This window comes from Trachypithecus francoisi, unplaced genomic scaffold (genome assembly GCF_009764315.1).
Source record: "Trachypithecus francoisi isolate TF-2019V2 unplaced genomic scaffold, Tfra_2.0 Lachesis_group1, whole genome shotgun sequence".
NCBI classification, from domain to species: Eukaryota; Metazoa; Chordata; class Mammalia; order Primates; family Cercopithecidae; genus Trachypithecus; species Trachypithecus francoisi.
This window is the reverse complement of record NW_022681454.1, coordinates 170,339,439-170,352,830: the sequence shown is the minus strand read 5'-3', so window position 1 is coordinate 170,352,830 and position 13,392 is coordinate 170,339,439. Positions and strand designations below refer to the sequence as shown.

General features: G+C 34.3%; 1 protein-coding gene across 1 annotated transcript in view; it reads left to right on the top strand.

Moving 5' to 3' along the window:
* The window catches only part of VEGFC (vascular endothelial growth factor C), a 120,159-nt gene that overhangs the window by 74,986 nt on the left and 31,781 nt on the right, over positions 1-13,392 (top strand). The window contains exons 2-3 of the mRNA XM_033215746.1: positions 4,881-5,094; positions 6,709-6,899. Of these exons, the coding sequence (XP_033071637.1) occupies positions 4,881-5,094; positions 6,709-6,899 (405 nt within the window). The remainder of the gene's footprint in view (positions 1-4,880; positions 5,095-6,708; positions 6,900-13,392) is intronic.

Below are 13,392 nucleotides of genomic sequence, written 5' to 3'. Positions count from 1 at the left end.
TGGAGTCAAACTTTTAAAGATAGTATATGGACAGTTAAAAAATTCATAAACTTTTAAAGATATTATATGGACAGTTAAAATTTATAAACATTCCTTGTTTTCCAGTTTGAACATTAGGTAATTTTTTCCCCTCTCCACCAAAATACAGATCTATTGGACAAGTAACCAGACTTGCCTATGACCCTTTGTGGCTACTTCATGAAAATATGATACAGGTTGAGTATCCCTATTCCAACACTCCAAAATCCAAAGTGCTCCAAAATATGAAACTCTTTGAGTATTAACATGACTTTCAAAGGAAATGCTCATTGAAGCATTTTGGATTTTGGATTTTTGGATTAACATTGCTCAACCAGTAAAATACAACTATTTCAAAAACATACAAACAAATCCAAAATCCAGAACACATTTAATCCCAAGCATTTTGGATAAGGCTTCTATTGTGATCAGATGTTTCTTTTGATCTATTCTTGCCTATTATTACAGTTCTGATTATTATTATTTGATAAGAGTATATGCTCCTGGGTAAAAGAACATTTTTCATAATTCAAGTCTATGCATTTCCACGTGATTTTCAACTTCATAAAATTATTAAATGTGTCACATTTATATATAACATGGTCACTAACTTAAGAGAGTTGTTTGAAGAGACTGTTGGCACTGGTTTTATAGATTTTTAAAATATTTTTCTAGATTTTAAATTCCACTCATCAGCAAGTCCAGAGCCATGAATGGTATTAATCCCAGTTGCCTCTTCTGCTTCCCACTTATTATTGACCCTCTGGGTGTTACAAGTAGGACAACTTGCATGCACTTGCACCTTCTCCCTAATGGGCATCTGCACAACCCCTAGTCAAAGTAGAGAAACAAGAGAAAATTTAGGTTTTTTAAAAAATAATAACTATGTGTGTAAAACATAAAGTTGTCAATTCTCCCCTAAGTGCTCACCTCATGTTATGACTCTTCATAACCCAAAGAGAGCTATAGAGTGCAGGAGAAACCCCAAAACTCTTTGTCATCTTGTAATTTCTCCTAGAAAGAGATATCTTGTATCATCCTTCTTCTGTTAAGTCAGAAGGGAATGCCTTTTAGGCATATGAATAATCAAGGAATGGAATGACTCCTGATTCTCTGTAGCTCCCTGACGTTGTCATTGCACACTCAACTTTGGCTTCCGTAGCATCATAGACTCCTCCACTGAATATCATATAGGTTGCTGTTTGCTAATGCATACATGCTGATGATTACTAGTAGTTACTAGTACCTCCTAATTGATTCATCCAAGTTGGAATGCAAAAATATATTAACTTTTACATTGGTCGAAGTTTTTATTACAGTTTAGTATCCCTTTGTAAGGCACTTTCTGTTTTGAACTGCACCAAATCCTTTGAAAGATAAAGGAATATATTGATATTCAAACAAATGACCTCAATGTTCTAGAAAACAGTGGTGTATATAAGGCTCAAGAAAGCATTAAGAAGGAACTTGACTTTCATATGCATAACACTTCCACTTGAAAGATTTTGGTATGTCCACGGCTCAGAACTCATTCTAGTTTACTGGGACCTCTCCATATTCTTCCGAACTAGAATGTGAATGTGAATGTGCCATGGTTAGGTGGTGAACAGTCCTGTCACTATTCACTGAGATATTCACTAAACAACCCTATCAGTTAGATGACAATGCTCACTTCCTAGGTTACTAGTCATTTAGAGTGAAAATGCAGAAGACAGATCTGAAGAAATACTGCCCCAGAACTTGGACAGTACTGAGGTAGAATAATGGTGTAAAAATTTCAATTTATCTGATAATCTCTGTACTGTGCATTTGTTCCCTAAAGATGTTATAATGACAATTCCACTCTGGCTACAAGAGTCATATTACACTCATATATCAAATGCCTATTTGAATCACCACAAAAACTCTATAAGAAAGATACTGTTATTTCCATTTTACAGAGTAAAATAAAGTTCAAAGAGATGAAGCCTAATCTTACTCAATTAAATATGATCTGGAGCAAAGATAGAAATCTGGGTCTTTTTAAAAATCCTTTAAGTTCTAGGGTACATGTGTACAACGTGCAGATTTGTTACATAGGTATACATGTGCCATGCTGGTTTGCTACACCTATCAACTAGTCATTTACATTAGTTATTTCCGGGTCTTTTGATACTTAAGCTTCTTTTCCTTCCACACCCGTATAATAATTACAATCTAGTGAGAAAAAGTGAATCAGTCGCTCAATCTTCAAGCCATTTTTATTTCATTTGTCTACCATAGACTACTTTTGTCAATGATTATTATAAATTAAATAATGTATCAAAGGCATGCTCTGTGCAGAAATAGGAACAGTGAAGTAAATGAAAGGGTAAAATGAGAGCTAATAATATGGCCTCCCAAATGATCAGGTATGACTACTTTAAACATTTTGTTTTGGTTACAAAAAGTTGCATATGTTCATCATTTAAAATTTAAAGTACAGAAATATATAAAGAAGAACATGATTACCATAATCCTGTAATTCAGAGAAGATAAACTATTTTTGTGTGTTGCATATCTTTTACTCTTAACACTAGTTGCACACACATACGCAATCTATATATAAATTTTATTTTGTGAAAAGATTATATTTTAAATATATATATGATCCTTCTGTGGGTATGTAGTATATAAATTGTGTATCCTACTTTGTCATAGAATATATCATGAACCTCTTTTCATATCTAAGTTATACTTCTATATCAACATCTTATAGTTTTATTACATTCCTTTCTATGCTAGTTTCTGTTTTTACTATAAATTATCTCATCAATTCTTTATTATTGTCTCTATAGGTTGCTTTTTTTTTTTTTTTTTTGAGATGGAGTCTCACTCTGTTTCCCAGGCTGGAGTGCAGTGGCATGATCTTGGCTCACCACAACCTCTGCCTCCGGGATTCAAGTGATTCTCCTGCCTCAGCCCCCTGAATAGCTGGGATTACAGACATGCGCCACCACGCCCAGCTAATTTTTGTATTTTTAGTAGAGACAGGGTTTCACTGCATTGTCCAGGCTGGTCTCAAACTCCTGACTGCCTGATCTGCCTGCCTTGGGCTCCCAAAGTGTTGGGATTACAGGCGTGAGCCACTGTGCCCAGTCTGCTAGGTTGCTTTATATATTCGCTATTATATAGACAGCTGCACAATGAATTTAGACATATACCTGACAGAATTATATCACTTCTGTTGGATAGGAAATTTTATTCCAAAGTGAATTGGCTATCTAAGTGGAGCATGTATTAGAGGTCTTTCAACCTGCAGTACCATATTTTCCTTGAACAGATGTTCAAATTTATACTCCCACCAGGATTGAAAAGAATTATAGTTTCCTTCACTTTTGCCATCATACAATATGTATTATTTATATTTCTTCTTTGTTAATATTCAGTTCAAGTTCTTTGTCCATGTTTCTGTTGAAGCACCAGTTTATTTTTTCATTAGTGTATTCATGCAATATTTTAATAATATTAGTTCATTTTCATCTATCATGTATATTGCAAATAATTTCCTACTTTATTGTCTTTTAATTTGTTTGCAGTGTTTTCTGTCATACACATATTTTCATTTTATTTTATATTCACTTTAAAAAGGCCTTTTTCAGCCTAAGAGTATAAATATAATAGCTTTTCTCTGTTTTTTTCATGACCATCACACTTACAATTAGGTAATCTGAAGGTGCTTCAGATACACATTAAAGCAAATAATGATGTCATACATTTTAATGCAATATTTTTTTCCCTTCTTAACATTGTAGCAGTGAAGCCTGTTCTGTTAGAGACCAATTCTGTTTTACTGTAGAAAAATGTACCTCTGTGGTCATGTCCATGTGAGCACAGTATAGTTATTATATTACTATAACATAGCACACAATGACACATAGCTTAGTAAAGATTAAAAATAATTAAATTGGTGATTTTTTTGTGCCATGTTGAGTAGACAGTTCTTATTCTTCTACCTGTCTTTTTTTTTTTTTTTTTTGAGACGGAGTGTTGCTCTGTCACCCAGGCTGGAGTGCAGTGGCGCGATCTCGGCTCACTGCAAGTTCTACCTCTCGGGTTCACACCATTCTCCTGCCTCAGCCTCCGGAGTAGCTGGGACTACAGGCGCCCGCCACCACCCCTGGCTAATTTTTTTGTGTTTTTTCAGTAGAGACGGGGTTTCACTGTGTTAGCCAGGATGGTCTTGATCTCCTGACCTCGTGATCCATCCACCTCAGTCTCCCAAAGTGCTGGGATTACAGGCGTGAGCCACCGCTCCCGGCGGTGGTATTAATCTTAATGATAAAATTTCCTCCGAGATATTGAGAGATTCTGCCAAAATATAAATCTTATTGTGACATTGTTGTTGAAATTCCTTTCTTCATGTGATTATTTGTTCTAAAATAGCTCCCATGAAAGTAAAATTCCTACTGTCAAGCATCCTGCTTAATTATATTGTATTGTTGCTGGTAGCTAAAAATAAAGCAAAGCATTAGAGCGGATTTCAGTGTAATTTTATCTGTTTAGGAGGGTGATACAAAGGAATACATTTTCAAACATACAAATTGACCAATTATTTTAAAAAGCTATGAAGAAAACAAATAAGCTACTTGAAAATTATTTTAAAATTATATCACAAAGTTTTTTTCCTAACAACCAAATATGTATTTTTAATTGTTTTGGTTCATACAAATTAAAATATAAATATAATTTTACCAAGGAAAGTGAAGTAATTTAGGAGTAATTAATAATATTTTTGTGAGGGAACAGAGCATAGATAGTATTAAACCTAACCGTTTTAAAGTGCATTTGTTTCTAAATCCCTTAAGCTGGTAAGTCATTGATCTTGCATTTTTCTTTGACAGGCTTATGCAAGCAAAGATCTGGAGGAGCAGTTACGGTCTGTGTCCAGTGTAGATGAACTCATGACTGTACTCTACCCAGAATACTGGAAAATGTACAAGTGTCAGCTAAGCAAAGGAGGCTGGCAACAAAACAGAGAACAGGCCAACCTCAACTCAAGGACAGAAGAGACTATAAAATTTGCCGCGGCACATTATAATGCAGAGATCTTAAAAAGTAAGTATGGGAGATAAAATATATAGTAAGCCTTATATATCAAACGAGTGGAAGTTGCCAGCCTGGTTCTTTAATTTCAATGTTTGTATCACCACATACACCTTTAGGGCAGAAAGCAAATAGAAAATAAAGAATTACTTCAAAATATAACATTTTGTGATTTCACTTTGAGTATTAAGACGACTTCTTAAAATACAAGATAGAAAGATCCATGCATAACAACACGCATTAATTTTTTCAGGCGATAGCCATTGGAAAATTTTTAAAACAGATAGCTATATTTTTACACACCGTATATGTTTATTAATGTAAACATTCTTTATCTTATCAAATAATGATACCTTAATTTCCTATCTGATTTGGATTGAGAAGTGCTTCATTTGAAATCGCCTTTTCAGATGCCACTTGTTGCCTTGCTACTTCATAGATAACTGGCTCAGAGTGGGACTTAAGCTGATGAGGTATCTACCATAAAGCTTCACAGAAAATGATCATGTTGCATAAAATGTCGTAGCATCAATTGGTAGAGTAGGACTGGGCACAGAGGCTCATGTCTGTAATCCGAGCCCTTGGGGAAGCTGGAGTGGGAGGATTGCTTGAAGCCAGAGTTAGAGACCAGCCTGAACAACACAGCAAGACCTCATCTCTATTTAAAATAAATAAATAAGTAAGTAAGTAAGTAAATAAATAAATAAATAAATAAATAAGGTGGTGGAGTAATTTAAAAACCTACTTGCCTTCAGTTGGTAGCTCTTAATCACTTTAAAAGTTTGATATTGGAAAGTATTTTGAGAACAAAGGCAAACAAAATGGCTTCATGGTTGTATAACCAATAGTCTATGTCCTTTTCCAAAAATTCTATTTTAGGGGAAATATGGGAGAAATAACCTAGTATACTTAGGAAATACACCATTTGTAATGCAGAATTTAAAAAGTCAACAGTATTATAGGTGAGCTACTAACTCATCAGAAACAAAATTCCAGAGGAGAGCTAAAAGGGAGAGGAAACATTGACTTTGCTGAAGAAAGTTCAGAATGAGTCCCAGTTGGTGGAAAATAGCCTTGCATTTCACTGCAATGCAGCTGCGGCCATGACATTACTCAAGGTTGCCAAATAGTCTGCCTGGAAAGGATTTTTGACTTGAATCTAAAACCATAGCTGTCTTCTCATATGCAACTCAGTTTTAAAGAAAAATAAAATTATATTTATATTTGCATTGAGAGCACGTAAATGGTCACACTATAAAGAATGAACATGACTCTCTCTGCACTTTCAATAAACTTTCATATATTAAATTACCATTTGCCTAGGAAACAAAAACTAAACATTAGTGTTGTGGGATATTGATGTACTTTTAATAAAGCATAATGCTAATTTTGCTCATTGTCTGGCTATAGAAATGAGCTTAAGAAAATATTCTTAGCCTGTCTTTTCAATGTTGTATCATATTCTTGTTCACAAGTCAATTTAAGATCCTATCAGCTGTCTCTTTAGTTATATATTGAACTTAAATGTTAAAATCTGAAATCGAATGTGAGTGACTTGCAGCTGCTGTGGGCTTTTTTATCTTGGTGGTTTCCATAAAACTTACTGGTTTTCCTATGACTTGACAGGTATTGATAATGAGTGGAGAAAGACTCAATGCATGCCACGGGAGGTGTGTATAGATGTGGGGAAGGAGTTTGGAGTCGCAACAAACACCTTCTTTAAACCTCCATGTGTGTCCGTCTACAGATGTGGAGGTTGCTGCAACAGTGAGGGGCTACAGTGCATGAACACCAGCACGAGCTATCTCAGCAAGACGGTGGGTATTGCCCATTCCTGCTACCCGTGAGAGCCCCCTCAATCAGAACCTTTCACTTTAGGGATGATGTGCTTAAACTTCTGGTTGCTTTAAAGTAATTTGGTTCAGCTCAGAGTCTCCTATATTTTCTTTGGGGGAATGAAGTCAATTTTTTAGTATTTTGTGTTTTTGACAATACAGTGTCACAAAGAAAGTAATTAATGCCTTATTGCTTGGCAAACTCTTCATATGATGGAGTCAAAGCCTCATGAAGAAAACAATAAATATGCACATGTATGTGTGTACATGTATGTATGTATGTGTGTGTTGATCTTTAAGAATAAACATTTTCATTTGGCAATAAAATACTTTTAAATGGGTAAGTTTTTGGATGGTGGAGATAACAGTGCAAAGTATGCATTGAAAGTGTAAAATTAAATGCGTGTGTTCTGTGAAACAGTGGTATGGTATTGAAATAAGCCATCTCACTGAACAAATTGATTGTCTTCCTGACAAAAGCAAAGGAAATAACTCTGACACTAGATCTCAGATGTTTTGAATAAACTGGGAAGTTTATCTCATTAAATGGTGAGCTTCTGATAACCAGGAAATGTCTCTTAAGGTTGGCTTTGAATCAGGGATTTTCAGACCAGACACATAAACCCGCTTTGTGGGTCTTCTGTGGTAGAGGAGGCTGGCTGTGGAACACGCGTATGTGCTGGCGATAACCGTGAGAGTGTTGTTTGAAATCGTGTGCACCTCTGGCCTCTGCACAGAAATGTTTGGAGAAATCCAGTCCTGTGGGTTGGGCTGAAGCAAACTTCTCCCGAAAGACAGAACTGTGGTTGTCTTGATGGCCTTCCAAGCTGTTTTCAAGTTAGACTCACACACGTAAATCTGGCTAAATTCAGAACTGTTCTTTGACCTGGAGAATGAAAAATGAAATTGTTTGAAAGATGTGATGTTAGATTTGATTTTATGATGTGGTATGACAGAAAATTAACATTTTAATTTTATGCAAACTTAAGCTGATCTACATGGTTTTCACTAATAAAACCTACTCTTATTTCAATATAATATTAATAGAAATCAGAGTTAAGATTACTATCTCAACTCCATGAGCTACGTTTTTTCAGCTAGTTGAATATTTCTACAATTTTTACTGTTATGATCATTTGGCCTCTGAGTTTGGAGACATTGTCTTATTATACAACCCAAATTAATTGCTTTTTTTTCCAAAAATTGAATTTCTTTATATTGCTCAGCCACTTGATAAAGAAACAAGCCATTTTAGATTAAGACTTGCAAGAAGAAACAAAAAATAAATTATAAAACTAAATTTTCTATTCATCCTGCCTCTGCCTCAACTCTAAAGGTTAAAAAAAAAATTAAAAATGATAGAAGCTTTGAGACCTTCTATCATTTCTATTAGTATCATAGTTAGTTAAGCTTAGCCAAATGAAATTCATTCTGATTATTTCCTAAAAGCACAGCAAAGTAATGTAGCGGTCATTCCAACATGTGTTCTCAAGGAAAAGAGTATGACTCTAAATATAGTCATGCATTTAAAAACTTTACCAGAAAATTGTACAGTTGTGGGAACATTATAATATTTCAGTGGTGGACAAAATGTTAATATTTTTAATAGACTAATATATAATTGTGCTATTGGACATAGCAAAAGTTATCCTTAGTTCATTTATCCTCCCTGAATCTTTATCAAACAACAATAAAATAAACAATAAGACATTATAGTTTTGTATTTACTATTCTAAATAAGTTAATACTCCTTTAACAAGTTTTATTGGTATATGCTTCTTTTATCATAACCCTGAAATCAAACAGGATTCTTTAAAATCCTCTAAATTTTAGAACTACATACTTTAAAATAAATTCAATGGGAACACTTAGGCCAAGCATTTTTATTCATTTTTAAAACATATTAATAATTAAAACATTGTTTTTATCTTCAAGCCAAACCCCTTAAAAGGAATTTTGGTATACTGAATCTCTTGACAAAAATATCATTTTCTTTTAAAGTTAGAGAAAATAAATATGGATGATTTAGGAATTGAAATATACAAAATATACAATTTTTGGAATGCTATTAATTTATATTTTAAAATAATTCAGTTAAGCAATATGATGTATTTTAGATTATATTCCTAATATGGTATTTGATTTAAATCAAATAGTAAACCAAGGTGCTTTGGATACTCTTTCCAACTAAGGACATAGCCTTCTTTCTGCTCTTCCTCTTTCCATTTCCTTTCTTCAAAATCTTTTCTATAAATTACTTTCAAGCATATTTTTTAAAAACATAGATCCAAATCTATGGCTCGGCATGGTGGCTCATGCCTGTGGTCTCAGCTGCTGCAGCAGCAGAGGGAGGAGGATTGCTTGAGCCCAGGAGTTCAGGGCTGCAGTGAGCTAGGATTGTACCACTGCACTCCCAGCCTGGTTGACAGAGCGTGACCCTGTTTCAAATACACAGAAAACCCCCCACAGATCTGATGTCAGTCTCCAGCATGAAGGCCTTTCAGTGATTTCCCATTGCTCATAAAATAATACAAAAATCTTTTTTAAAGTTTTTATTTCTTGATATATCATAGTTGTACATATTTTGGGGTCATGTGTGATGTGTTGATACCTGTACAAAATGTGTAATGATCAAGTCAGGGTAATTGGGATATCCATCGTCTCAAACATTGCTCTTTTCTTTCTATTGAGAAGACTACAATTCTTCTCTTGCAGCTTTTAAAAAATATACTATATATTGCTGTTCACTACAATTTTCCTGATGTACTATTGAATACTAAAACTCATTCCTTCTATTTAACTGTGCTTTTGTACCCCTTAACCATCCTCTCTCCATCCTCCCTACCCTTCCCCTTCCCAGCCTCTGATAAACAGTATTCTTCTCTCTACCTCCATGAGATCCACTCATTTAGCTCCCACATAAATGAGAACATGCAGGATTTTAAAGACCCCATCTTTATGACAACCTGCAATCTCTGCCTTGTAGCCGCTCTTCAGCATCATCTAATGTAATGATTCTTGATCTTGTGCTTCCAATGCTCTAGGCTTTCTCCAGTTCCTGGGCATCATCGTGTTTCCTCTGCTCCTGGGCCTTGGCACACACACCTTTAAGTTAACCTGGCCATCTTGTCTCTTCTTTCCTGAGGTGCTAGTTCTTCAGATCTCAACTTGGGTGTCCAGTGGCTTCCACAAGGCCTCGGGCAAGACTTACTGACCTATTTAGATTAGACCCAATATTTGTAATAAATGCTTTATAGTTTCCCATACTTTTAAAATAGTATTTATTACAGCCTGTAATGACATAGTTTATAATTATGTAGTCATTATTACTTGATTAATGTCTCCCTCCTCCACAAAGGCAAAAACAGATCTGTTCACTACTTATCCAGTGCCTACCACAGAATCAGTGCACAAATCCCTTTTAGTACCACATAAAAACTGTGGACCCTTTCATGAGAACAAATGAAGATATAGACATATCCACAGCATTTTCCCCCACAGCTTTGGGGTGTTGATTCCCTGACCCCTAGCATTTTCCCTTTAAACCAGGCTTTGAAACTGCTGCCTTGAAGATGAATAATAATAAAATAACTGATTAACACACTTGTATAATTTTCAAATAATGAGTCTTTTTGCCAAACAAAAGTTTATGCTATAAATTTAGCTTGATCTTTTAAAAAATATCTGTTTCTGGAGAGGAACAGAAAAGATAACTATTGGGTACTGGGCTTAGTTCCTGGGTGATGAAATAATCTGTGCAACATCCCCCCATGACATGAGTTTACCTGTGTAACAAACCTTCACGTGTATCCTCAAACCTAAAATAAAAGTTTATATATACATAGACATATATATATGTATGTACAAATATACACATATATAGCTTTTCTCCCATATCTGTAAAAGAAACAGATATATAGTAATATAGTAATATATATTATTATATATGATATAATATACTGTAATATATAACTATGTTATATCTAACATATATAGTTATATATTACAGTATATTATATCATATATAGTAATATATAATATATTATATAATTATAATATAATATATATTATATAATTATATATTATAATAAATATATAATACTATATATTATATAATTATACATATGATAATATATAATTGTATATTATAAAAAATATGTAATACTATATATTATATAATTATACATATATAATTATATATGATAATAAATATGTAATGATATATATTATATAATTATATGTATAATTATACATAAATATATATATATAATATATATTATATATTACTATACATAGTATATATAGTATATATAATATATAATTATATATAATAATAAATATATATTATGTATATCTGTTTCTTTTACAGATAAGGGAGAAAATGCTTCTTTATTCTCTCATTCATTACTTAATATGAGCAAAAGCCAACATTACATTTCTCTTACTATTGGTCAACCAAATAAATGCATAGTTTACCTGTGGGCCAAATAGATACCTAAGCATACCTTAGGTAAAATGTAAACTTAGAAAACAGAAAATCAGTATATTGTTAGTAAGCAAAGTAAGTAAATTTAGTCTTCCATTAACCATTAGTGGTTTTTCTGTGACCGTTACATATTCACTATCTGCGTTGGTCTAATTAGGTGTCACATTCACCCAATGGGTATTGGAGTGAAAGTGTTTATTCAGGGGGAGGTGTGTATGCACAGTAGCATAGAAATTACTCTATCAAGAGGGAGGTGTTGGAGAGGTTTAGGCTTTAGAAATTGCAAGGTTTGGTTGGGCCCGGTGGCTTACACCTGTAATCCTAGCACTTTAGGATGCCAAGACAGGCAGATCTCTTGAGCTTGGGAAATGGAGACCAACCTGGGCAACATAGTGAAACCCTGTCTCTCCAAAAAAGTATAAAAATTAGTCAGGCCTGGTGTTGCACACCTGTAATCCCAGCTACTACAGAGGTAGCTAAAGTGGGAGGATTGCTGGAGCCTGGACGGCAGAGGCTGCAGTGAGTAGAGATTGCACCCGTGCACTCCAGCCTGGGTGACAGAACCAGACCCTGCCTCAAAGTAAAATAAAATAAAATAATAAAATAAAATAAAAATAAATTGCAAGGGGCCAGGGGTAAGATGAGCATTTAGTGCTAAGTGTAAGCTGCATATAGATGAAATAATTTTGCCCAGTACACTCAGTACTTAAACATCAAATATTTGCTATAAGAAAATTGTCTACTTTAGATCACATGGAATCATTTCTTGCTGTATTTCATCTCTTTCACCTCCCAGCTTTGCAGAATTTAGGCTTATTTTTATAATAATTTATAATGTTGATATGAGTTTTCTCAGCTTCTTCCTCATCATCTGTTTGTGTGAAAAATCAGAACTTGCCTATGAAATGTCTGAAGTTTGTCTGCTTTTTGTTATTGGTTGATTTTTTTTTTTTTTTTTTAGTTTTTTTCTGTCCTTTTGGTAGGCTATATACTTGCAATAATCACAATATTTATACATTCTGATCTGTAATCCAGTCGTATTTTAAAATTTATGTAGCAATCATTTTTATTGTATCATTTTAATTTTTTAAAGATTTGAAGATTTTGACAATTAAAAATGTGTAGTTCATCAAAAATATGCTATTTCTCCTGAGAATTCTGACCTAAGACACCTTCTCTCCAGACTGTAACTCTCCTTATGTTTTCTCATCTACTTTTTTTTTACTTTACCCAAACTTTTCCCTCCAACCAGGCTTCTCTGCTGATTTCTACACTGTCCACTCAATCTTGTGCGTTGGCTTTACCTCAGACAGGTCGGTCTGTCTCACTTAACACTTATAACCTATTCCCCACCACCTTGCCCACATAAGCAAGTAAGTGAATCCTATTCTTTGTCCAGTATTCTCTGTCTTAGTAAATGACATCATCATTCAGCCAGTTGGTCAAGCCAAGTTATTCTTCCTTTCACCAAAACTAATTGCTATTCAATCTACCTTGCAAACATCTCTAGGACCCATCCAGTGTCTCCATGCTGCTCATCCCACTCTGATCTAGGCCACATTTACCCCTCACCTAGACCATTCCTCTTGGACAAGCCTAATAACTGCTCTCCTACCTCCATTCTTCCTTTCCTCCAATCCATTTGCCACTTTTTAGCAGTGATTTTTTTTTTCTTTTCTTAACGCTAGGTCAGACAGTGCTAAAAACTCCTCGATAGCATTGCCTTATTGGGATGGAGCCAGCATTCAACTAGTGTTGTGACAAGCTTGTCTTTTCTGATTGGGTTGCTCAGGCCAGCCAGCATCTGGTCAGATTGATTGGTACAAATGTTCTAAGTTGTTAGTGTTTTGAATAGAACTCTTAAAATCCCTTAAACTTAATTTCCTGGTCCCTCAGTGATCTGGATGCTACTTAAATGTCCAGCCTCAAATGTCAATGCTTTTCCCTGCAAAAACTACTTACCACTAAGACCCAAATTCTTTTCACTTT